The 26246-nt window shown below is 38.1% G+C and overlaps 1 protein-coding gene across 3 annotated transcripts in view; it reads left to right on the top strand.

The window, feature by feature from the left end:
• LOC131045309 (uncharacterized) overlaps positions 1 to 25864 on the top strand; it is a 366281-nt gene extending 340417 nt beyond the window's left edge. Inside the window, exon 15 of one of the 3 annotated variants that reach the window (XM_057978877.2) lies at positions 25475 to 25864. In XM_057978877.2, coding sequence (XP_057834860.1) covers positions 25475 to 25522 — 48 coding nt within the window. In that variant the 3' untranslated portion in view covers positions 25523 to 25864. Of the gene's footprint in view, positions 1 to 22635; positions 22663 to 25223; positions 25260 to 25474 lie in introns of those variants that run through there. The other 2 variants (XM_057978878.2, XM_059217093.1) reach the window with 2 other exon arrangements.
• Positions 25865 to 26246: the final 382 nt, after the last annotated feature.

The following is a 26246-nucleotide window of genomic DNA, read 5'->3' as shown; positions in this document are numbered from 1 at the left end:
CCCTTCATGAAATTGCACTTATGAAGTTCCTCTTTATTATTTATCTTTTCCGTGGTTTCAATATGTAATATAGACTTTTATGAAATCCTTTGACCAAGCCAAAAAAAAGTCGGCAAACGATGTTTTCCTTAATATATTGCTGCACACATATTAAGTTGTTTGGATTCATATAAGAAATCCATGTAAGACCTCATGCATATTGCAGTAGTCATAAAACAAATTTTTCTTGCATTGAACAAGCTCAAGCTTTATCTTTCCACGTATATCACCCTCTTCTCTTAATAGTATAATACAAGCTGCATATCACTGTGTTTATACATTCGATTCATTTATCTTTTGACATTATTAAGATGCTTTTGACTTGGGTGATAAATCTGCCTTACGAAGTCAGCCAAGGAAAGAAATAAACCATGGTTGGCCAGTTTTGGATAGAAGTCTTTCTTTTTACAAACATAACCACTCCTCTTAATTGCTTCCTCTTTTAGACTTCTTCATCGCTACCTTAACCTGAGCATTGTAAACATATAAATATTAACTTCTGTAAGTTCTGCCTTTAGTAAACAGTCTCTTAATGAGATCGTTGAAAACTTTGTCTATACATGCTGTGTATAATAATTGCCTGTAATTTCCTTTGTCTGTACATTCTTCCTTGTAAACAACTCGCAACTTTTGTCTTATAAATCCTAATCGCTTAAATTCATCTCTTAAGTCACTTCAAACACAGACAAGAGAATTGGGACAATGTGCCAGCATGTAACATCTTTTTCAAAGTCACCACAGCACTGATATTTATCTTTCTCCACCAGTTGCTACACTTGAGAATATATTCGCTACATTTCTTTTTTTTTACTTAAATCTCTACTTCGATACAGTGTCACCAATGATAATGATGACAATTATTTCATCTTCTATGAACTCAATAACAAGCTTTCGATGAACAATTTTACACATATATTCTTTCTTTTGACATCAATGACAAATTTTGTCTCTACCATTGTCCTCTTGCCTTCTTGACATCAATGACAATATTTCCAACACTATCGCCTATCTACACATTAGGTTTGATGGTGATTTTGGAGGATGTGTTAGTGTGTGCGGATCTGTGGATTCGTCTTGGACGGATGTGTTATGATGTATTTGGGTCCCCTCTTTCTCCTAGGGTGGACTGCCTTGAGTATTTTTGGTCCGGGTGGCTTATTTTCTGCAATATTGTTTATTCCAATTGTGGCCGAGCCTCAGTTAGATTTTTGATGATCTAAGTGATGAAATGTGTGTGATTGATGAGAAGTCCATGCGAATGATATGCAAGCAGATTTGTTAGTACAGATGTGCGAAAGATAGTAAAGAGCTTTGAAGGTGACATATTTTGTGAGACAGTGCATTGAGACCGTGATAGTGGTTAGAGATATTTGTCATGATGTTGGTCGCTTGATATTGATGTTCAAGGACAATCTCATGTTCAGGAGATCCTTCTCATATCAGTTCTGCTAATTTTACTATTGCTGAATGACAGTGGGTTCTTTAGCAGTATTTTTTATCTTGCCTTGAAGCAGTGTGCTTCAACTTTGCAAGTCCATGTATCTTGCCCTAAGGTAGTGTGCCTTAGCTTGCAAGTCCATCAGGTGCTATTGCTCCTTGGCAGTATGCCTAAAATATTGTAATCATTTCTATTCATATTGTGAGTTTGATTCTCATTGTGTTTTTTCCTTGTTTGGGTTTTCCATGTAAATCCGGTGTTCATGTGTTAATGGTTAATGTGTTTTCGGTATTTTTGTAGAATGGTTAGATGTTTATAATTAATTTGTTTTGAAGTTCCAAACTAATTCAACCCCCTCTCAGTCCTACCATAGGTTCAACACTGTAATGTCCCCACTTTGAAATAAAATTCAATAATAAATGATAATAATAAAATTAAAATATTTAAAATTAAATTAAAATATAAAATAAAATAATTAAATATAATTAAATATGATTAATTAAAAATTAATTAAGTTAATGAAAAGTCAAAAGAAATGAAAGGAAAGGTTGTGACTCCCTCAACAATGAGATATAAAAGGGAGAAGAGAACCTCATTTGAGAGGGGGGAATAATTTGGAAATGAGAAGTGCAGATCTGATTTAAATGATAAGTGCAGATCTGATTATGAGAGGTTGTGTCCCTTTCAAAGGGCAGAAATAATGAAGAGTTGCACTCTATCAAAGGGAATGGTGAAAGGGTGTGTCTCTTGCCAAAGGGCATACATGATGAAGAGGTGTGACCTCTCCCTCACATTGAGAGATATAAAGGAAAGGAATCAAAAGCATCTAGTAAGAGCACCATGGATCAGATTAGATCAGAACTGTTATTAAGTTACAGGCAGTAACATCCTTGTTCTTGGTGGTATGCACGGGGATGTGTTTAATAAGTTTCCTTAATATTAAATATATGAAGCCCAATAATGTTCTTATGCAGAATTAATAGTAATACTAATATGGACTGCAATATGTATGATAGTCATACTTAATTTCATATACGTATTCATAATACATAAGAAATATATATACTCATAGTCTAAATCATGTTATTACTTTCCGTATTTAAGAAGATGGGATTGAGATGTTCCAAAGAGGGGCAGTCTAAATCCAAGCAATAGGTTAAGTCCCAAGATAGGGTGGCGATCAGCGACCAATAAGCCTTGAGGGTATAGACCCAAGATAGGTAAGGGCTTGAGGGAACCTATTGTAGTTTGTCTCTAAGCACTTTGGTAACATATGTAAACCCTTCTCCCTTAAAACTGAAGTAGTAGCAGGGTTTATATCTATATTAAGAACTATGAATAATGAAATTAATTAGCTAATGAAGAAAATAGACAAGCACTTGTTAATAACTTATTGAAGAAAATCTATCAATTTTAGTATATTTAAATAGATCAGGTAGGGGACATTACAAACACCTTTTGAATGTCACAATCCTTGAGTTGTGCTCTTAGCTCATTGCTCTAGTGACATAGTCGTGGATCATATCAAAATTCTCAATATCCCATAGGAGACCACTTCTGTTGTGACATAATCACACATCACCCCATTCCAAATGGAGACCCCCCTACATTTTAGGTCCTCTTGGTCTTTTGGCTTTGGTTTGTTGGGTCTTTTTGCAGTCAGTCTCCTTGGTTTGCAGGTGTTTGGGAGTCAATTCGATCAAATCTACAAGTTGTTTGAATAAATTTGGCTAAGTCTGGAACCCGTTTTGTCTATTTTAGGGTTTTGTCCTTCAGACTTGGATTTGAGGCTTTTCCTTTAGGGTTTTGAAAAAACTGAAAATTGCATTGAAATCAGAGTCCTCCAAGGAACTCGCCAATGAAATTTGAGCGAATTTCCTATTTTTTAGGGATTTCACTACCTCCCAGATTGTCTTTATTTTTCCAAAAATCAAACTTACTAGTTTTTAGCAGTTTCTATTTTTAGTAAGTGTCGTCTCATTTTGTGTTGCTTTAATCTTAACATTTTGAGGTACTTACTATTATAGAAAGGTTGCATGGGTACGAGGGTACTCAGAGACTGCTATCAGTACCAGTATGGCTATTTTTTCAAAATAGGAGATGGGGGTACTTTGAGACGCCAATTTTTTTTAAATATAATTTAATAATTTATAGAAAATCTGAAAATATAATGACATTGAACCTTCAAAACAAGAATTAACATTAACTTTGAAGTTTAAGTACACATGTGAAATGAGTCAAATCAAAATGTCATACAAATGTTTGAAAATGGAGCTCACGTCGACGGTTTTTGCTTCTGCCCATGCATCGCATCAAACTTTTTGACTTTTGCGCGAGGTTTTTAGGGTGGAGACAGGAAGGTTCGTTGACGTGGAGTCTCCTATGTGTAGAGACGTCTCCTGACAGGTCTCCGGTGCGGGAGGCACGTACCAGTCTCCGGTTCGCATTCTAGGGGGTTGGGTTCGTGTACCCATGCAACACAGATTTATAGTAAGTCTATTCTTGGCAGGTGTTGTGCGAATCGCACACCCATCCCCGTCTTGGACAGGGACTCCTCGATTTTGTCCCTTTCTGTCTTTGCGGAAGAGGAAGGGGATATGAAGGATCAAGTTGGTGAGTGATGAAGTCTGGAATTTCCTGTTCCTGAAATTTGGCTAAGTCTGGAATTTCCTGATCTTGAAATTTGGCTAAGTCTGGAATGTCCTGATCCTGAATTTTGGCTAACTCTGAAAACTGAGGAAACCTCCAAAAACTAGAATTTGCAATATAACTCCTGGAGGTCTGAAACCACTCTCAAACATCGTGAAAGTATATATGGAATATAACTTAAAGTATAAGTGATATTATTAAATGATCCTCCGAGGAGATCTGGACAAACTTGCCCAAGTGCCCAAGCTCGCACTTCTTGAGAAAATGTTTAAAATCGCCCAAAATGCCCAATTTCGGACCCTGGGGCTTAAATGTGAAAAGGTTCAAAGTTGCGAAAATGCCCCAGAGGTCCGAATTTCACTTAAGTTGTCCAATTTCGGACCCTGGGCCAAAAAGTGAAAAAGTTGACAAAACTGGTAGGGGGTCCGAAAAGTGAAATGTTGCAAAAGTGCCTTCAGGTCCGAATTTCACTTGAAGCACCAATTTCGGACCCTAGGGCCGAAATTCTAAGTTTCTTCTAAATTTGCAAAACGCATTTATAGGTCCGAAATTCTTCTGAAAATTACGAAATATGTCTTATGGTCCGAAAATGCCTTTCGGCACCAAAGCGCGAAAACTCCAAAATCGCAAAAGGTGTAAAGAGCTCCGAAATTTGCAAAAGGATGGTCTAGGTCCGATTTCACTTAAGCGTCCTCATTTTTGGACCTGGGGGGGGAATTTGAAAAGTGTATCGAGTTTGAAAAGGCGCGTTTAGGTCTGAAGTTCCTTTTAAACTTCGCCAAAAAATGTTCTGAGCCCCGAAATCACTTAATTTTTCCTTTTCGGACCCTGGGGAGCAAAAGGAAGAAACGCGAAGTGTTTAAAAAGGGGACGCACTTGGTCCGAAAATCGCAATAGTGCCCCCCCCCACCTCCGAAAATCACCAAGCGATTATGTTTTCGGACCCTTTGGACCAAAGCGAAAAAATGCAAAATGTTTTCAAACGCGTAAAATTCCGAAAAGCACTTAGAGCTTGTTTTCAGACCCTAGCTCCAAAATGAAAGATAAAAGGAAATCGCGAAAGTCCCCCCCCCCCCCAGCTCCGAAGTTTGTTATAAATTTGCCAAAACGCGTTTAGCTCCGAAAGTATTCCCAGTTCGCCAAATGCTTGAAAGCTCAAAATCACAAAGGTGTTCCCAAATTCGGACCTTGGGATAAAAAGGTTAAAACGCAAAATTCCAAATATGCTGAAGGGTCCGAAGTTTTTTTATATGCAGAAGTGTTTAATGATCCGAAAATTACCCTTTAGCTGGAATAAAACGCCTTATGGTCCGAAGTTTTCTTTTAAAATTCCAGAACGCCAGAAGGTCCGAAAATGATAAAGTTGCAAAAGTTCAAACAATCCGAAATTTCCCAAAAAGGGTGCTTTAGGTCCGAAAATGCTTAAAAGTTTGTACGAAACCCCAAGAGCTCCGAATTTCGTCCAAAACATCAATTTTGGATCATGGGGCCGAAATTTAATATTTGGAAGAGTTGCAAAATCCCCAAATGGTCCGAAATTTCACTTAAAATGCCAATTTCGGACCCTGGGGGGCTAAATTGGAGAATATGATGAAATTTCAAAAACGTCTAAGTTCTCCGAAATTTACCAGAAAAGCATGAGAGTTAGAGTTTTAAAATCTACAGAAGTTCTCCAAACCTCCAGAATCGTGCCATAAACCCATTTAAAGCGCCCAACACTCGAAAGGTAAAATCACGCAGAAGTAAAACGCCCAAGGATCAGATTTCACATTCGAAGAGAAAGAGAAGCATTTTCAAGATACATCTCACAAAGAGCTTCTCAAGCCAAATGTCGTAATTAAATTAATGTTTGTTAAAATTAAATTATTTAATTTTTCAAATTGATTTAATGAAATGAAATTGGTTGATCGCAGGACGTCATCAAAGAACTAGGAGAAAGACCTAAAATGCAAATTGAGGAAGGGTCGCAATTCAAGGCCAGGCGCTGAAGACTGGAAAAAGAAAAGATACAGGAGCGCAAGAGCAACCAAGCATTGGGAACCGTGCCGTTGAACAAAGATGAAGTCCAGCGGCGAAATTGGAGGCAAAAGGCAAAAGAACACTCAGTCTATGCATTCTCAAGAAAGTGCACAGATGGATTTAATTCCAGGAATTCAATTCCTAAAAGCTGAAATTGCTTTATTGTAAACTGCCTATGGGTCCCGTGCAAGATATTTTTGTGGATAACTATTCCCAACCACCAAGAAGATTGGATAGACTTGAATTAAAGCCAAATAGTGGCAGTTAGTTGAGATAGTTGCTGGTTGGATAACTGAGAATTAATTCGGCATGGGTCAAAGCTACCAGCTTCTGGAAGGTAGATCAGGACCCTTGGATGCAGTCCATCCTGGCCTCTGATTCAAAATTGTAATATCTATAAAAGGCAGAGGCCTTTCTTTTGTAAAGGGCAGAGATTGTTAGAGATTGTTAGAGATTGTTAGATTGTTAGATTGTTAGAGATTGTTAGATAGTGAGATGGTTAGATAGTTAGATTTTAGAGTTAGAATAGGTTAGATCTTAGCAGTAGCATAGAGATGCTGCAGAAATTGTTGTAATAGGCAGTTGAAATCAATATATAAACATTGATTTGGTGTTTATTGTCTTGTTTTCATCCTGTTTGCATGGTTTCTTTCAGCATTTTAGATAGATCTTTATGTTTTGGGTGTGCAGGTATTTGATAGATTCGAGCTCATACCACTGAGGATATGCTGATTGTGTATCCTTTTGTGTGGTTAACCTGAGCCTTCGATTGTGCTTAGTTCAATTGCAGGTGTCCGTCTGAGCTGCGCCAGAATTGGGTGCTTAGCCGTGCGTCTCCAGTCTGAAAATCTTCCAAGTCCCTTTGAAGATTGCACCGTTCCTGCAAGGTTGTGAGCCATTCTGGCCAAGCAGGAATTGGTTATGTTAAATCCGTCTACCCGCATACCCGTGTTGTTAGTTTTAGATCTCCTAAACCTTTCCTTTTGCTCTTTATTGCGTAATTCGAGAATCACAGCAGACTAGCTTGTTGCAAATCGTAAGTCCCCTTGTGTTTCCAGCATAAACACATCAAGCCACTAAGAGATCCCGCAATCAAGACTTGACAAAAGAAACCTTGAGGTTATCCCCTTTGATCAAAGCGTAGAAAATAGCATTAGGGATTCCCTTATTTCAAGAGAGGATAGGATAATCAGTTGGCTATTCTATTCTGCGTTGGTCGTATGGAGTTTGCAGCAATGCGATTTCATCCACATCAACAGCAGGTTATCAACAGGTAGGGCTCTTGGCACTGAAAACTGAGCATTCATGAACATTTCTAAATCCAGATAGTTTGAAAAAGCAAGCTACTAATCAAAAATGGCTAAGTGTGGAACTCATTCCAAAAGTGGAAAGCACTGGAAAAATCTTTTGAGTCTGGTAGAATAGAAATCCACTTCAATTCCAAAGATGGCACCCCGATCTGGAAAGTGTGCAAAAATGGCTAAGTCAAAGGAGGAAATTCCCAAGGCAATGAAATCATGCATTATTGGAAGGGGGCACCAAAGTGGGGTCATGGAGGATTCTTCCTCCACCCCCAAATTCCATGACCATGCCTTTTTCGCGCTCCAACATGAGGATGAGCGCTAGAATGAGGATAAGGTGAGGAAGAAAAATTTCCTAAGGCATGAAAATCCTCCATGAGATTGTTTTGGCGCTCATGTCAAGGAAGGAGCACTAGAATGGGGGTGTGTTCCTCCACCACAAGCAATTAGCGCCCAAGTTGGATAAGAGCGCCCAACCAAGAGAGGGAAGGAATTTCCTTCCAAAAGAAAGTTCCTCCACAAGGTTATTCCAGCGCCCAAGCTTGAAGGATGAATTCTCAAGGCATGGAAATTCAAATTTGAGGATGAAATTGAAAAGAAAATTTCTTCCGGGAAAAAATTTGAAAAATCCTCTTTCAGGCTTGAAAATTCATCTGGATTTCAAGATAATGACAGTTTTGGCTAAGTGAGAATTTTCTCTCTCCTGGACCCTGGAACTCAAATTTGGAAAAATTCCTAAAATATAGGAAATGTGGAAAATTGATGAAAAATCTCCTCCAAGTCAAGGCAAATTCAAAAAACTCGAGAAAATTCTTCTCAGATTACATTTTCTCTCTCCAAGGGTTTCTTTCCAAGTGGATAGATAGTCAGAATCCGAAGTAAATCTTTCAAATATCTCTTCAAAATTCAAAATGGAAAGATTGGTGAGTTGGAGACACAAAAAGGAAGGAATATTCCAAGTTATGATGCATAACACAAGGAATTAATGGAAAATTCTATTTTGAAACTCAATGACAATGGCGAGACCCATTTCCATGCCAGGTTGAAAAGGAAGGTATGATGCATTATTAAGATAACTGCCAAATTTGGTTTTTCGCCAACTCGGCAGCTCGGTGGAAGAATTCTATTTAAACGATCAAACACAATTCATTTCTCACGTGCGAATTTGGAGAAAGTTGAAGTTGGAAGAGGAGAAAAAAATCAGAAGTTCTTGATCGAGGAGGTTTTATTTTATTCCTAATAAGGAATTTTCCAGCTGGAATTTCTTCTCCACCATTTTATTTTATTCCTAACAATGATTTTATTGTTGATTTAGTCTTTTGGGTTTGCAAGAATGGCAAAATCAACTAAGGCAACGACAATTTCCAAACAGGCACAATTTGAAAACAAGCTGAAGGGATTCCTCTCAGAGCCCAAAATTGTGTCCAAATGGAAAGAAATCGGTGACACCAACCTTGGAACTTTCCAACTAGGTGCTTTTCGGATCAGAATGTTTGGAACAACTAGACGTGCTCCATCGCCTACTGCCACCAAAATTTTTAAGAGTGGAATTGTCGCAGCTGTTGGTTTCCCTTCATCTATCTAGTGTCCAGAATTAATCTTGGAATGCGCAAAATATTTCAATCTAGAAAGAAGGGCAATTATGACGTCAAACGGAAAGCTTCTTGCCAACCTGACTCCAGAGGCTATTGGGGAGACCTTTGGAATTCCATCACATCATTGCATGACTTATAGGACTAAGGAAAGAGCGACAACAATATATGAGTCTAGTGTCGAAAGGTGTGTTGAGACGATCAACAAGAACTGGATGCAGAAGCCAAGACCTCACATTTCAAAGATGACCAAACAGCTCACTATTTTTGAATTCAAGCAAGAATACGTGGATCTGGTGATGATGCTGAACAAGATTATGGGTTTCCAACATGCTTTTACTTTTGAGACCTAGATGTTCTTCTTCGTTGGTGAAGTCATGAACACCAATGGAATAGTTGATTGGGCTAGATTGATCAATCATTATGTGCATGAACAGTTAAAAGATCTGAAGGAGAAACGTACCCAATCCTTCTACATGAGCTTATACGTAATTTATTCACTCTCAAGGATGGGTAACTTCGATGGCTTTCCAGGAAAGGGGCCCATGGGATGCGGACCAACGAGTTGAAGGTCCATGAATTCTATTCCCAGTTGCACCTATACAACACTAGTTCCTTCAAATTGGTGAATGACACTTTTACTATGTACTTAACCAAGTTAATGTAGAATGAACTCCATACGTGAGTGTCACCAGAAGTCAGGATGCTGGTACGAAAGTTTGGAGCTATGTACATTCAATTTCCAAAATTCACTTATATCCGTACACAAGGATTCTCCTACCAACCACATAAGTTACCAAGATATCCGTTAGATAAACTGGTGTTGCTAGAGCTCATCAGACAATTGACAACATATGACCAAATTTAGAAAAAGAAAAGGAAGTTGTCCATTGAATTCTCTATTGTCCTTGGTGGCCATGTGGAATTGTGCTTGAACCTAGCGGTAGCTAAAAAGGCAGTGGAGGAATTGGCATTTTACCACTTAACATTCTACACATCTAGATCTTACTTTGATCCTTATAATAAAATTCGAAAGGTAGCTAGAATAAAGTTTGTACACAGGTTTCACTTGGAAGACTTTTGGGATAGTGCCAAAGATGATCTTGAGGTCGGAAAAAAGATGTTTTCCAGACTACCCCTTGACATGATTAGGATTGGTGAAATAATTCAAGTGCCAGATCAAGTGAAAGAGGATCCAGACTTGGTACAACCGGAATATGAAAAGGTGAAAGATCAACTCATTTAAGTGCCAGATTGGTCAAAACCTAAAGTTGATGACTTAGATATTTTGGCCAGACCAGTTCTGAAGTTCACCAAGCATTGGATTGATCAGCATGTCAGGACACTAAAGGAAGGAAATGTCTACCTGAGCTACCAGTTAATGGGAAATCTGGATTCACATAGTGAGGGCACCGAAGGATCATCACAAGCCCAAGTTGAGGAAGGAGAAATCCAGCATGAGGGAGATGGACTTAGTAAAAGAAGAAATGTTCCAAAGAGGCCAAGGACAACGAAAAGGAAGGAGGCTCAGCCAGATGTTCAACAGGAGGCTTAGCTAGATGTTTAGCAGGAGGCTTAGCCAGATGTTCAACAAGAAGTCCACTAGGAAGAACGACAACAAAAGAGAGCAAGGGTGGAAGAAGCTCAATCCCCAGCCAGTTCTTCTTGTGTGCGAGAGGTGGAAATGTTCACACAGGAAAATCTAATGAATCCACCACAGAGCAATTTTCTTGATAGTGTGCTTGTGCAAGATGTACTTAGCATCAGTGCTTCACATAGTCCCATATAACCAAGAGTTCAAAGGCAAGAACTTTCCTCCCATCCAGAAGAGCCACGCCAAGATAGTTTCATAGAAACAATCCTTGGAGAAATGGAGGAAGTTTCACAAGAGCATGTACATATGGAGGTTCAGGATCAATCTACTGCTGCTCCAAAATGGTTGAAAGACAGATTGAGGAAAGAGCCAGAAAAGGAAGTGGAAGAACTTCTGAGAAGAATGGATAAACTAGCGGAAAATAAGGTTGCTCGAAAGTTTTATAGAATCACAAGGAATGAGTCTAGATCTAGAACTTTACATTTAGCAGAGCTTGCAATGGACAAGGATAGAAATGAGATCACGCCAGATGATTATGTAATCAAAGAAGTTGATTTGGGGCGTGCTTCCACAACACAGGTGGTGGAAGAATTTGAGGGATCTTCCTTGCCCATGAAGGAAAAGATGCAAAAGATGAAGGAAAAGTGAAAACAGAGCCTTATGTGAATATGTTAAGAGTTTCAAACATCCACTCAAGGAGGAAGATCCATTCTTTGTTCTTCCCACCTCTCTTCCTAAGGAATTCGTTGATGTTGTTGAAGAAGTTAGGAAGAGGGCTCCATGCTCTAAGGAATGGGTGGAGGATATTTTCACTGCAGCCGGAAAATTTATTGAGGACCTAGCTTGCCTTCATTCTAGACTCCTTACCCTCTTGAACAAGCTAGAAGCGGCGGATAGTTCATGGGAGGATGTACATTTTTATCAGGACCTAACTATTCCGCAACTCAGTGCATTGATGAAAGTTCCTAAGCAAACCCTGATAGATGGGAAGGTGATCCAAGAGAGCGAAATTTATGACTTCCTGCGGTGGTTTTGTGTCGTCTGCACTGGAAGGGAATCATTTGAAAGATTCAACTTGGAGTCTTTGACTTTGAAAGAGTCAATCAAAAGGGAAAGGAGGAAATCCTCAACGCAGTTTAGGCATCATTTGCGAGAAGGCTCGATGAAGGTGGAGTGACAGTGAATTACCTAAAGGACTGGTTGCATGAATTCTTCTTTGTGGAATCATTTTCCAAGGCACATTTGGAAAATGTTCCTTATTTTCCAGCACAATGCGGAGGACATAGGAAATGGCAGCAGAATGGGAGTTGTTTTTCTCCCAGAGTGAAGTAGAAATTTCCTTGATGGAATTCAAGATAGAGAGCGTGCCAAGTGTCTCCATAGGAGAATTGGAAGCTATTGTCGCCAAGTTCATTAATTATGCCATTAATGAGTGAGATAATGGTCGTCCATTTTTGGACGAGGATCTTTTGACCGAATGACATAGTGGCATATTTATTTCAGGAATATTTGATCCAATGGCAGCTGGGTCAACGCACACTAAGATAGTGGAGCATCTTCTTGCATGTAGCTGTCACATATATGGCATCATGGCTGATTCTTGCATGCAGCAGTCACATTTGGGCATTTATGGCAGCATGGAGGAACATTTATTGCATATTGAGTGAACTTGGTGGATAATGGTGCATTTAATGCACAAGTGGATGCCATTTTGGGCATGTATGAATTAATTTTATATGGGCATAATGGGCATTCAATGAATATTCTCACCTTGTTGCACCATGTGTGGGAATCTTTAAGGTAAACCCTAATTAGGGTTTTGCATGTAGCCAAGGCTTGAAGCCTATATAAAGAGGTGACCCCCCTCATTTGTGGAGGAGGAGAGATCGATTTGAGATTGTTGTGATAAGTTGTTGAAGCAATAAACTTAATACATTGTTCAATTTGATGGTGCATACTTGTTCTATTTTGTAACTTGCATGGTCTCGCTTTCCTCACATTAGAGTAGATTTGCTTTCATTACTTAGATGAACAGGATTGATGAGATTGTTTGTAGTGGAATCCTTGCTCATACCTTTTGTTAATAGCTGATTGTTATTAACTTTGCAAAGTTAGTCTAAGCCTTTTATGTGGAAACTTAACTTCGATCATTGGGTGGACATTGTTCTTTGATGGTGTTCATTGGTGTAATGAAAATATTTTGCACAACCTTTGAAGATTGCACTGCCTTTGTGTAGTTGTATGAAGTTGGTGAAGCAAAGTGCAGTTGATTTCACTCAAGCAATCATTGTCTCTTTGTTCTTAGATTTAGCATAGCTTTCTAAACCCTTACTTAGTACTTTCAACATAAAAAAATTCTAAAAAAGAGCTTCTCATTGATAAATCATTCATGACCAAATTCCTTGAAATTTAATTTGTTTAAATTTTCTTCAAGTGTGCGTAAGTCCCCTTGGATTACCAACATATCACATCGAGCCTACTGAGTCACGTCCATTGCATATAGGAACCTTGGAGGCGATTGTTTGAACTCAATGCAATCTTAGCATACAATCATACTTTGATCAAGAGAGAGTAAAGTGACCGTTGGGCAACTTTATTCTGTGTTAGGCGGTGTCATAAAAAACACGTCAACAACTTCCAAGTGTGTATCTTTTAATCTCATCAACTTGACCATACAATTGAGCAAGTTTATCTCAAGCCTCCTTGATTGTCTTACACTTTTCAATATGAAAGATAAGATCAAGTGATATATATTTTCTTAACACTCCAAGAGCCATAGAACTTTTAATTAGCCATTCCATTTTCAAATTAGCATTAGCATTAGGATCAGAGGATTCTAAAATAATGCTATCATAATGCAGTAAGTGGGGTTCCAATCAACAACATGTAGGCATATTTCACAACAATGGGCTCATACCTTTCCCTTAACCCAAACAAACAACCATGTGGAACATTCCCCTCTTAGGGACAAGCTTCTTGACAATTCAATGCTTCAGACATACATGAACTTTTCTTGGTTCAGTCACAACCAACATTCCATTCTTACCCTCTACAAATTAAGGTTCCTTCACAATGGCATTATGCCTCAATGGCTACAAACACCAATTTTGGTTCAGGGCTTCACAACGTTGGACCTAACATTGGAAACATTATAATCAACCAAATATAACATAAATGAACCATCAACACCCACCAAAGCTTCAGCTTATCTCAACTTGTATCCTGCCCACACAATTAGGCCTAGAATCTAGTAGCCCTGCCAACCGACTTTTTTTATCATAACTTTTGATCCAAGACAGATCTTCACAGGAAAATTGGATTTTCAGATACCCATTTGGAAGATATAAAACATACCCAAGACTTAGGTAGGGTTGTTTTGGACCAACCCTCTCAAATAATGACTGTACTTCTGCAATTAGGTCTCTTTAGGCTTTCTTGAAACAAACCAATCTTAATAAAACAATGGCCCCATTGACTCCAATCTTTGTTCATTTGACAAATACACGCTATGAAGAGTTCTCCATACACTTGACATTATTTCCAAAACAAATCCACTTTGGTGGATACTAAATTTATCAACAAAAACACCAAACCTTTCACCTTACTATCCTACCAGTCATGAAACATGGTAATACAGTCCCTAGTGCATCAAGGAAACCTTAGCAAACTTGATCTTTAAACCCTACAACCTTGGAATATGATAGTATACATAAAAATAAACTATACTACAGATTCTTAGACTTTTCCACCAGAGAAAACAAGAAATATACAATTTTATATACTCACTGCTACCCCGGATTTCTGAACAGGCTATTAGGAAGATTGGCTTGTTTGACCAATCAAACAACATTTTTTCCAAGACTAGTAAAAATGAAAAAGTTCTGTAATCCAATTATCTTTCCATTAAAATAAGTTTCAGACGCTCATCACGTCCGTATAGGCCGTATTGAACAAAAAAGCAGCAAATTTGCGGGGAAAAGACAGAGAAAAATGAGGTTTCTTATTCATTTCATCTTCAAACCATCCTCACCACCTTCCTCCACACTTAACAACGTACAAATGATTCCCAAGAGGCCTATTTGTAACCTTCTACACCTATTATAACTTCTCCAACTACCCCTTTATAACCTCGTCTCTTCAACTTCCTATTTTGCACTTTTACAATTCTGAAACCAAATGCCTCCTATTACATTATAATGGTCTGTTATGACCTTATTACATCCCCCTAAGAAGACTCAACATGAAAACTCAACTAAACCCCACGTACATCAAATTTTGAAAACTTTGCCCCATGGACCCAAAAGGGCTTCCTATTACATTGATTGACTACAAATCATTACAAAATGGTCAATAGGACCTATTTTGACACAAAACAAAACATAATTTGAAAATTTGCTTCAAGGAGGCATGAAGTCCATCAGGTGCTCCTGCACCATATCAACATAATGACTTAAACCTTTTTCCATTAGTTTACTCAATGCATTAACTTTCCAAGTTGCATAATTATGTGGAGTTAAAAGTGGAAATTTAGGAGAACCCATAACTGAAAATCAAAAGAGCACCAAAGAGAGAGAGGGGAACCACCCCCCCCAATTTACTCAATCAAAGAATCCCCTCTTAATGATGATTTGGAACTTTATACTTAGTGCGATTACAATGGCCACTCACAAAACAAAGGCATAGTGGACTTCTGATTTTTAATGTTTACAACTGCCTCAATTAGGCTATATTAGACTCAAAACACTAATGCAAAAGACTAAACTGAGATCCAAGCATTACATGTGCCAAAATAGGCAAAAAAATACCATATGCTGAAAATACAATTTCTACTCACAATGACTACAAACTGATAGCACCAATGTGAAGTAGATGAAAAAATATGCACTTTTAAAAAAAATGGTACCTGAAAAGAAGGTTGTATAAGCCTTAATGGAGCCCTAGAAGTTGCAAAAATGATAATTGTTAAGCAACACCTGTCAAAAACTCAAATTTCTAGAAAAACTAGGCATTGTCATGAAAAACCACTTGCACCACTGCGAAGAGCATGAAATTCTAGCCCAAATAAAAAACAATTGCACTCAAAAAAGAGCTTGCATGACCAAATAATAGCCATTTGAAAATTGCCTCCAAAACTTAAAATGCAAACAGATAGGGAGGTGAACAGGAACATCAGTTGCGTGAATTTGAAAAAAAAAATTAGTGTGAGGCACTTTGAGTGCTATGCGCCACTTACAAAGCGCCAACTCACACAAGGAACAAACTAACTCCAAAGCAGCCAACCACAATAATGGCAACTCCCAAAATGCAGTCCCCAACAATCTATGAATGAGTGTAATATGTGTGCAAAATACCGAAAGAACATGCAGGTTTGATCAAAGACTATGGGTCGTGATACCTCTACCAAATACTGATCAACCCAATGCTGGTCAACTGATGATAATGTGAAAAAAAACTCTGAGACGCCATATCGAAATTGCACTAGTCAAGCAACAAAACTGCCATCCACGAGTAGCCAAAGGTAGCAGTTGATCCAAGAATCACTGGTAGTGATTGAGTCACCAACAAGCCAAATCTTCGAGGGACCAAATATAATAAATAGTGTAGAGTCTAGACAATACAAAAACATGATCCCTCAATGATATCAGGTCAACCAACAGAATGAAGAATAAAAAACACAGTCAATGAAAATATGAATTGGACATCGTCAAAAGGTGAACCCTTGAATATGAACAACACCCAAGCAGACTGTCGGATAATGGATGTTGGTGTTGGAAATAAGCCACACCCGGACCGACGATGGACTGGTCCAAGAGGGGGCCAGTAGCTCAGTGGTAGAGCACTCCAGCAGCGTATGGAAGGTCCTAGGTTCGTGTCCTAGCTAGTCCATGTCTCAACATGGTATCAGAGCCAGGTCCAGGCTAGGAGCCCCAAGCACACAAGAGGTGTGGCTTAAGGGGGGTGTTGGTGTTGGAAATAAGTCACACTTGGACCGACGATGGACTGGTCCAAGAGGGGGGCAGTAGCTCAATGGTAGAGCACTCCAACAATGTATGGAAGGCCCTAGGTTCGTGTCCTAGCTAGTCCATGTCTCAACAATGGATGCACACCAATTTTCTCAACCCAACCAGCCAATTATTACACCAACCAGTCTGTGGAATACTAAACCATCGATCTCAGGCTTGTCTGAAAATTGCACTCGGCCAAAGCAAACGATGGAACTTGCCACTCATCCAATGCTGAGACCGATCCGAATGATATGCACTGTTTGCTACCACCTTATAGAACCAAAGACCTATCAATGATAAACTAGCCAATTGAGGAAAAGAAATGACATTGTTTTAAGATGAAGGAGCTCCGAGAGATGAGCCTAATTTGAATGATGTGATTGGTTGTTTGAAACCAATCAAAAAAAAATTCGATTTAAGGTTTACACCTTTGTGAGCAAAGAGAAAAGCCACCTATAAGATCTACGAGGGCAAAGGGAAGAGTATAGAACAAGTCAATGGCTGCGACAATCACAAACATTGTACCCACAATGCTCGATCTACAAAAGAAAATACCATATCTTGCAAGCATAAACCACAAACCAAAAAAGGTCCACCCATGCTACAATTGAATTAAAGTGCCATCCTCAAACTTCGCAGGCCACAAGAAATTGGAAACCCTAGTTCGACAAAAGTATTGGCCGATACTCTCTTGTGGATGGAGTAAAAGTTGTGTCTAAATTTGAACCTAAAAACTTTGCATTGTCTTCCATAAAGCAAAGTACGCCCGCTTATTAACACGGCACATCAGTAATAAAAGATGGTCCAATCCACCAGCAACTTCGAACAAAGCACCCTCTTGTAGATTAAAGCGCGTGTTTGTCAACAATGAAGCTACCAAACACCGAATGAATGCCTTCCACCAAACAAAATGCTAGGAGTCGATCAGTTTCGCGCCCACATGATGGAAATGAGGGTCAATCTGTGATGCTAGGAACCACATATAAAGATATTGATCCGTCTACAAAGTTTAATAAGGATCTAGCAAATGCAATCAATATCCTTGGCCAAAGAAATAAGAGCCCACTGCCAAGGGCTATATCCAGGCTCAATGTGCCTAACAAACTAGGGTGACGGCCAAAACAAATGCACGTTTGCAAAAGTGTGTGGATTGGGCCTGCACAGAGTATCAAAGCCCTTCTAGATGGGTTGAGGGGTAGATCAGCTATGCAATAACAAAATGGGATCTGATTTTAGAAGCCAGTCGGCCAAGGCTAACGAAGCCGACCAACACAAATCTGATGTGATATGTGACGAAACTGAAGCCAAGGCAATAGATGCAGCCGCAAGATATGAATGCCCCAACAATATAATTAATTTTTCACACAGAACATTAAGTTTTCCCGATCTAAAAAAAATGTGCATAAATAATTGACAAACAAAATTCTGTAATCTGCTGCTCGGGAGGGGCCAAATGGCCCTCCAACTAAAAAAAATTTGCTACGAAAACAACTTTACCCGGACATAGGCAAATTTGTAGTCAAAATTTATGGAAACGTCCTTCAGGACGCAATAGTGATCCGCAATCAGCCTCAAACTGCACCAAGATCTCTCCAAGATGACTATCAAAAGGCACCCTATAGGCTTTGATACCATGTAAGAATTGGCTATGGAGGTAGCCACCCAAGATGAAGAGGCCTAATGAATAGCACAACAAAATGAGAGAACAAATGTGACAAGAATAAACTTATTCTCATCAATGATGCAATGAACTAGACAAATGTACAGAAGAGTCCCCTTAGTTATATAGCCAAGGTGAGTACAAAGGAGTGAATGAGATAATGACACCAAAATGAGAGAACAAATGTGACAAGAATAAACTTATTCTCATCAATGATGCAAAGAACTGGACAAATGTACATAAGAGTCCCCTTAGTTATATAACCAAGGTGTCATTATCTCATGACATGATAACCTAAAGTGGTTAGTTGATAGTGTGATAACACCACAAAAGGTGGATCGCCCATGAACAGTGGAAAAGTGGAACCACTATAAGTGGATATGATAAAGAGATAACATGATAAGTCCACCTAAAGTGGAAATGATAACTCCCTATGTAAGCTTAAGTGACGTGTAATTAGGACCTAGGTGAGAAATAACGAAGGTAAAATACCTTAATTATACCAACAGAAACTATGAGAGTTCAGTTTCTTCCAATGGAACAATTTGTTTAGGAGCAATTTACTTAAATATGTTATGACAGAGAACCAAGGAAAACTAAGTAAAGTAATTGTGCTTTTCTGTTGGGCCATGGAAGTAGAACATACAAATTCACCTATGAAACTACTAATCTTAACAAGTGAATAGTCTCCCCGATATTTTTGCAAGGAAAGACGAATGTACTAATGTAATGTCCCCTATTAGAACGTTACATGTTTCCCATTAGTTATATACATCATTTAACATCATTGTGTCTTAAATTAGGTTATTGAGATTAGAAGTATATATATTGCAATAAATAACTAATTAAATTTAGGGTTCGCCCTCACTTCTTCCCTAACCCTACGGAAGATGGTGGAATTTACTATGCTAGGGCCCTTGGAAACAGTCTACGAGCAGGATCCCTTAAGGTTTCTTAGGAACATATGTTTATGCCCATCTTGGGACTCTCCCTCAAGGCTTCAGAAATATATGTCCTCACCCATCTTGGGATTTACCCATCTAGTGACTGAATTACTCCGCCTTTCGTTACACAAACCCCCTATCACAGTGTAGGCACTAGCAGAAAAGCAAGGATTAGACCATTTGTTTTATTAGCTTTCCAAGTATTACAAATGCACAAGGAATTAAGTATTAACCTGATACACATATATTAATAAGGTGTCTCAGACTATAGATATTTGTTCTTTATTTATAACATTCCATATCGTATAATTTGGAATAGTTATTTGACAATAAGTAAGATGCATCATACCAAACTGTTGCCCACCCTAAGAATTACTATCCCATATCAGATTTTTGGTGTAATGCTCAGTCACTGTATGCTCACTTATATCAGAACTGTTCCTATTCGATCCCGTTACCTTTCTCCTCCTTGAAAGCCGATCTCCCACATATATACCTATTCCTTGGAAGAGAAGGGTCATGCCTTTTTCATAATTGCATCCCTTCCTTCCCAGAGGGGCATCTCTTAGGTGACTTTTACCTCTACCACTGCAGATTATTATTAAGTAATTGTTACTAATTTAACGTTTCCCTTAGATAAGATCTGCGGCTGTTTTATTTGTAATCGCCCCTTTGTAAATAATGGCTACTTAGTGGGTAATTATGAAATCTCTGTCCTAGAGAATCTTTCTTCTTGATCATTTACGTACGTGGATGCTGTGTATGCACCTGTCTTGTGGGGTCAGAACACTGTATGGGTCCGATTTAAGTTAAGAAAATTATGAAGTCCTGAAATAAGACAATTTTCTCTTATTAGAGATGGTGCAAATATGGTTGTCTTGGCGGGGACATGACAATCCACCCTTCCCGAAATTGCTTGTCCTAAAGCAATGTTTTAACTAACTCTTCTCAATGTGAGTATCCCTAACTAACCCTTGAAGATTTGTAATCTTAAGACAAGTTTTCTCTCATAAATTTAATTGTAAGAACTGTAATGTACCCACTTTGAAATAGAATTTGATAATAAATAATAATAATAAATTTAAAATACAAAAGAAAAAAATTAAATTAAAATATAAAAGAATATAATTAAATATAATTAAAATTTAATTAAGTTAATGAATGCTCAAAAGACATGGAAGGAAAAGTTGTGACTCCCTCAAACATGAGATATAAAAGGGAGAAGAGAACCTCATTTGAGAAGGGGATAATTTGGGAATCAGAAGTGTAGATCTGATTGTGAAAGGTTGTGTCCCTTTCAAAGGGCAGAAATAATGAAGAGTTGCACTCTTTCAAAGGGTGCTAATGGTGAAAGGGTGTCTCTTGCCAAAGGGCATACATGATGAAGAGGTGTGACCTCTCCCTCACATTGAAAGATATAAAGGAAAGGAATCAAAAGCATCCAGGGCCATCATCATCGATCAGATCAGATCAGATCAGAACTGTTATTAAGCTACAGGCAGTAACATCCTTGTTCGTGGTGGTATGCATGGGGATGTGCTTAATGTGTATGATAAATATACGAAGCCTGATAATGTTCTATGCAGAATTTAATAGTAATATTAATATAGACTGCAATATGTATGACAGTCATACTTAATTACATATTTATTCATAATACATTAGAAGTTAGTTTACTCATAGCCCATTCCTTAATCATTCGCTAATGCCTTCCTGAGGATAGGTTGGTTTGTGTAGGGAGAGGCGGACTAATTCTGTCACAAGACGGGTAAGTCCCAAGATGGGGTAAGGACAGATATTTATGAAGCCTTGAGGGAGAGTCCCAAGATGGGCATGAACAGATGTTCTTGAAACCTTGAGGGAGCCTGCTTGTAGACAGTTTCCATGTGCCCTAGCACAGTAATTCCACCATCCTCTGTTAGGGCAAGAATTGAGGGAAAACCCTTAAAATAATTAGTATTAATTGTATAATGAGGAATTAGATGTTTTCTAATCTCAATAACTTAATCTAAGACATAATTATTGTGAAATAGGTAGCCTTCCGGTAGGGGACATTACAATTAATATGGGAGTTGTCATGGGCATTTATTGAGAAGAATCAAACCTTCAATTCCATAGTCTTAAACCATCCCTCTTCACCAAAGTGCTGAGAGCCTCCTTCAAATATCTGAGTGGGATCCTCTTCTATTATGCCAAAGAAATACGCTCTTAGTATAGAGTGAATCTCAATGCCACTCTTAGTTCTTCAGTTCTAGGCAATCTGGGCTTGGAGGGATTCATGACATGGTATAAGCTCATATCTGACATTTCTGAGTTTCTCATTTGGAAGGAAAAGAGTTGGAACTCAAATATCTAAGTGTTGCCATCTTCTGTAATAATAATGGCAAGCAAATAGCCTTTCGGTCTAGAATAGATCTTGATGCCACCTTAGCTCTCTTGTTTTTGGCCTTCCCTTTGTAATGTCCCCTTTATGTCAATACTCAAGAATGAGAGAGCAATGGGGATGACCCCGCAGCGTGACGGTTGTCACGAGCCCTGTTGAGAGGGCAGTCCCGTGTTGGAGTCCCTTCATCTTGTGCGGATACACTTTCTCTTGGTGGTGTTCATACCACGGATTTCATGTTGTAGCGGTATTTGACGGCTGACCTGGTTTTCCTCCTGTGATTGGTGTCCACGCTGCTCCCGTGACTTGTGATTGGTGTTCTCATTGGTGAGGCGTTGATGTCTCTTCGTATTCGCTATGCCCTGCCCAGATCATGATGCCCCCCTGCCAGTTTAAGGAGCGACAAAGCCCCCCGTGTTGGAGAGATAAGGAGAATTGTAATGGAGTGATAAGGAGATGTTTGGAGAGATAAGGCTTATGGAGTGATAAGGAGAGATAGATATAACAAAATTATATGTAAGTGTGGCATTCATATCATCGAGGAGGTGTTAATACCTCATCATGTAATCCCTCGGGGAGGGGCCCCCCATTGTGACCCCCACTGGTTCGTAGCTCTAGTTAAAAGCGTTCTTAATAAATAAAAAATAATCACAAACATTGCCGATCAAAAAAAAAGAATGAGGGAGAAATTAACTTGAAAATCAATTGCAAGGGAGTTCTTCCTTATCCAAACCCCAAATTCCTTATGAATATCATATCTGCTATGATTAGTGCAATGTAATCAATGTTAAGTATGGATAGAGTATCTCTGTTGTCTTTGATATGACAGTGAAAACTATGTTGCTTAATTTTGCTGTCCCTGATTAAGACTGTTGATGTATGCAATAGTACACTGTATTGGTCTGATAAGGCCCTCAATCTATGAATGCTTGTCTGATATGTATGATGGGGTAGCGATTCTATTCGACCTTCAGAAATGGGTGGTTACACGTTTTATCTTGTGACTTACAGCAAATCAGATAGGCGATGTGCCTGATATGTTTCACTGGTAAATGTACATACAAATGTCAAAGGCTGCTTGCTCCAGGTGAGCGAATCCACGAAGGAATGAGAAATAAAGATGTTCAATCTATAAGTGTCGGTGTTTCAGATTTTCATATTTAATGGCTTATGTGATGTATTGATAGTTGTTTCTGATTGAATTCACTACGGATATGTGACTTGACCTTCTAACTTCTAGTAGATAACCTCTCCTTGAATCTGCATACTCCCAATTCCATGATGATCCCGATTAAATGATTTCGATCTGCATTATATACTTTATTCTGTCCTTCCGTTGAGAGTTGTGACTCTTCATTATGAGATCGTGTCTTTCCATTATGAACTAATTGCATGTGTTTAGCTTTCTTTATTGGATCGGGATATTAATCATGAATTTAATATTAAATATTTCGTCTCTCATTGATGACTACAATTCTTAAATCGTAGAAGATTATTGTTGTGAATTGAGGGGATGATTGGGTTTTGATTGACTTCCTGCAAATCCGATGTTCATGACATCCTATTATCGGATTATCCCTTACGTTTGAATTGGCCAATCAATGTCATAAGATCTATAATGTCGATACCACCAAATGATTAATTGATGATACGATATTCTCCCTGGTTTGATAGCCAATTTCAATATCCTTTGCTGACTTTCCTAATATGTTGAGATACGTTGATACAAACATTGCTTTAATGGTAACACATTGCAAGGATATTACGTCAACGTTTTCTTCCAAGTCTTCTTTCTTGTAATCGATAGCTACTATTGTTCCATAATATATTTTAATCGCTATCTTTTGTTTATCAGTCTTCTTTATTATTACTTATTTATATCATAGTTTAAAAACTCGTGGACTCGCCACGGACTCGCGAGTCTTTTGCATGGACTCGTGCGAACCAGAAAAACCATCAGGCAAGCTTTAAAAATGTGTTTTTTTTCATTTTTTTGGCCTTCATTTGGCGTAACTCCCCCCCTTTTTGACTTTTTGGGGGTTAAGGGGTAACCCTAATTGGACGTGGGCCAATAGAAAAATAACACCCGACGCCTTTATAAAATAATAAAATTATTTTTGGCCTCACGGGGCGCTGCCCCTCGACCCCACCCTGTATCGCGACAAGGAGCACGCAAGGGGCGCTGCCCCTTGACCCCAACTTGGGGGCACTGCCCCCAAACCCCCGTCAAAAAATATAGGGGGAAACTGCGCTGATGGAAGTAGGGAAAATTTAACCTCTAAGTCTAATTAGGCTCCATATAACAACATAATTAGCATTGAAGAAATCTTGGTATTATACATTTTAGAGTTGAAAGTTTGAAACTGAGTATGAATGATGAAATTCCAAATATTGCGCGTTTGTTGATCATATGACATGTGTAATGTTTCAATTATGGCTCTTATGTTCTCTAAATGCATTAATTTCTTTATGTTTTTTTGTAAAACTACAGTTTTTTTTTTGGCCGAGTCTTTCGTGAGTCTTTCAGGAGTCCGAGTCCGAGTCCAAATTTTTGGTTTGCCGAGTCCGTGGCGAGTCCGAGTTTTTCAACTGTGATTTATATTATTATTTATTTTTTATTTTCTTTTAAATTTAAATTATTATTTATTATCTGATTCCTTAGTTCAGGAATGGGTCATTACACCCTTGGAGAGCTTTGTCGCAAGGTCAAAGCCAGAAAATATTTCATTAAAAAATCTCTTAGAAGTTCGTCTGAATCCTTTCCAAGTTTCTCACCTGAAAGGAAGAGAGTTATGATCCCATCTGAATATTGAATAGCCCTTCAATAAAATAAGGAAGAGGATCATACCTTACCCAAATTTGTTGGGTTTCTAATATTATGAGAGGGGATTGTCAAGACCTTGGCTGTTGAAGAACCACTGACCAATAGCTTTATATTGTTCCCTAGGATGGCACATGGCCATCCTTGTTGCTTCAAAGTCTGGGTGAAACAGGGCTGGAAGAGAGAAAGAATGTGTCCTTCATTTCTGTTTTTTTTTTCCTTTACCCTAGTATAAAATACAAAAGGAAATCATCTAAATGCATCTTAACGAGTTTCCCTTCCTGTAGACATGGTTCTAAATTTGATTATGATCAACCCATTATATCAAACTAGATATGGAAGACAGCCATGAATCCAAGAAAATTGGATACAACAGATTTATATTGGATTGGTCCATTTGCAATGAAGAGCATTGTAATCTTAGCTTATTGAGACCTCTTTAATGCAGTTTTACAATTCTTTTCTCTGATGCCTCCTCTGAAAATGAAATTTCTTGTAGGGTTTCAATTTTTTTCTTACCATTCTTCTTTGTTTCCCTGCTCATCTTCCAATAGTATTTTTATCAGCTTTATTCCTTGAAAAATAATTTGATATAATAATGTTTAATCGATTTTGGTAATGTTTGAAACTTGTTTTGAATCTCAATAATCAACCCTTCATATAGCTTGCATTTCAATGGCAGTCACACATTCAGATATTTTTAGTTTGCATACATAGTTCCTTGACGTCCACTACATCATTTTAGAGGACTTTTCCCTGATTTGATCCCTTTGGTCAGGATCCATCCAACAATGTTTGAAGATTACGTGGGCTACATTGTGCATCTATTAGCTTGTTTTTGTTGCTGCTTACTTTCCTGTGACAGAGAACTTTGTAACACCAGAGCTTTAAAATGTAAATGATACTATATATCATAAGGAATCTATTCTTTTTGTTTTTATATTGTATATAGTTATGGCTTCTACCAATGGTTTATAGAGATTAATATGACAAAACTTGTTGTGCCTCTTACATTGCCATGTATTGCAGTGTATTGAACGGGGTTGTTCTTCTACAAATACAGAAGCTGGCTCTTGATAAATTATATAAGCAGATTGCAACATATTTCTAGCATTGGTGAATAGTTAGTGAACTATCTATTGTGTACAAATCCTCACTTCTTGTAGAACAAATAATTCAATTGATATCTCTGTGATGAATAATTGGTGAGTTGTAGTAAAAGTATATTTTCATTTTTGTAATAAAATTAATTCAAGGGTTCTGGGATTGAATGTGTCTCAATGTTGTAACATCAAAGACAAATTAAATGTGAACCTTTTGGAATGGTGATTCCAATTGTTCTGGGTGAGTTATCACTCAATTTGATATTAACAACTTGAAAATACTCATCTATACAAGTGAGATTGCAATTCTACTAAATCCATATTTTTTTGGTGAAGTAGTTTGGAAAAATCGAGCAGGTTGATGTTTGAAGAGAGAAAGCTGTTTGTAGAATTAATGCTAAAATCTGTTCGTACACTCGGCATTATTGCATTAAAATAAATCCCCTCTCAGCATATGATATGAGTAATTGGGTAGTATTGAGATTGTGGCATTAGAAAAGCTCCTTGTCCTTAAATCATTTTGAGTGATATTTGAAATTCTTCTGCTCCGAAGTAATCATCAATTTTTTCTTCTATTTCTAAAGACATCCCAATTTCTATGCACATGGCAGTCCTATTTGTATAGTAATGAGTGTTATTTTCACAAATAAATTTGACAAGGGACAATTTGTATAGTTATTGAGTAGAGATATTAGTTT

Source organism: Cryptomeria japonica, chromosome 3, assembly GCF_030272615.1.
Source record: "Cryptomeria japonica chromosome 3, Sugi_1.0, whole genome shotgun sequence".
NCBI lineage: Eukaryota > Viridiplantae > Streptophyta > Pinopsida > Cupressales > Cupressaceae > Cryptomeria > Cryptomeria japonica.
Note: the sequence above shows the minus strand (reverse complement) of the source record. Positions and strands in the feature narration are given on the sequence as shown.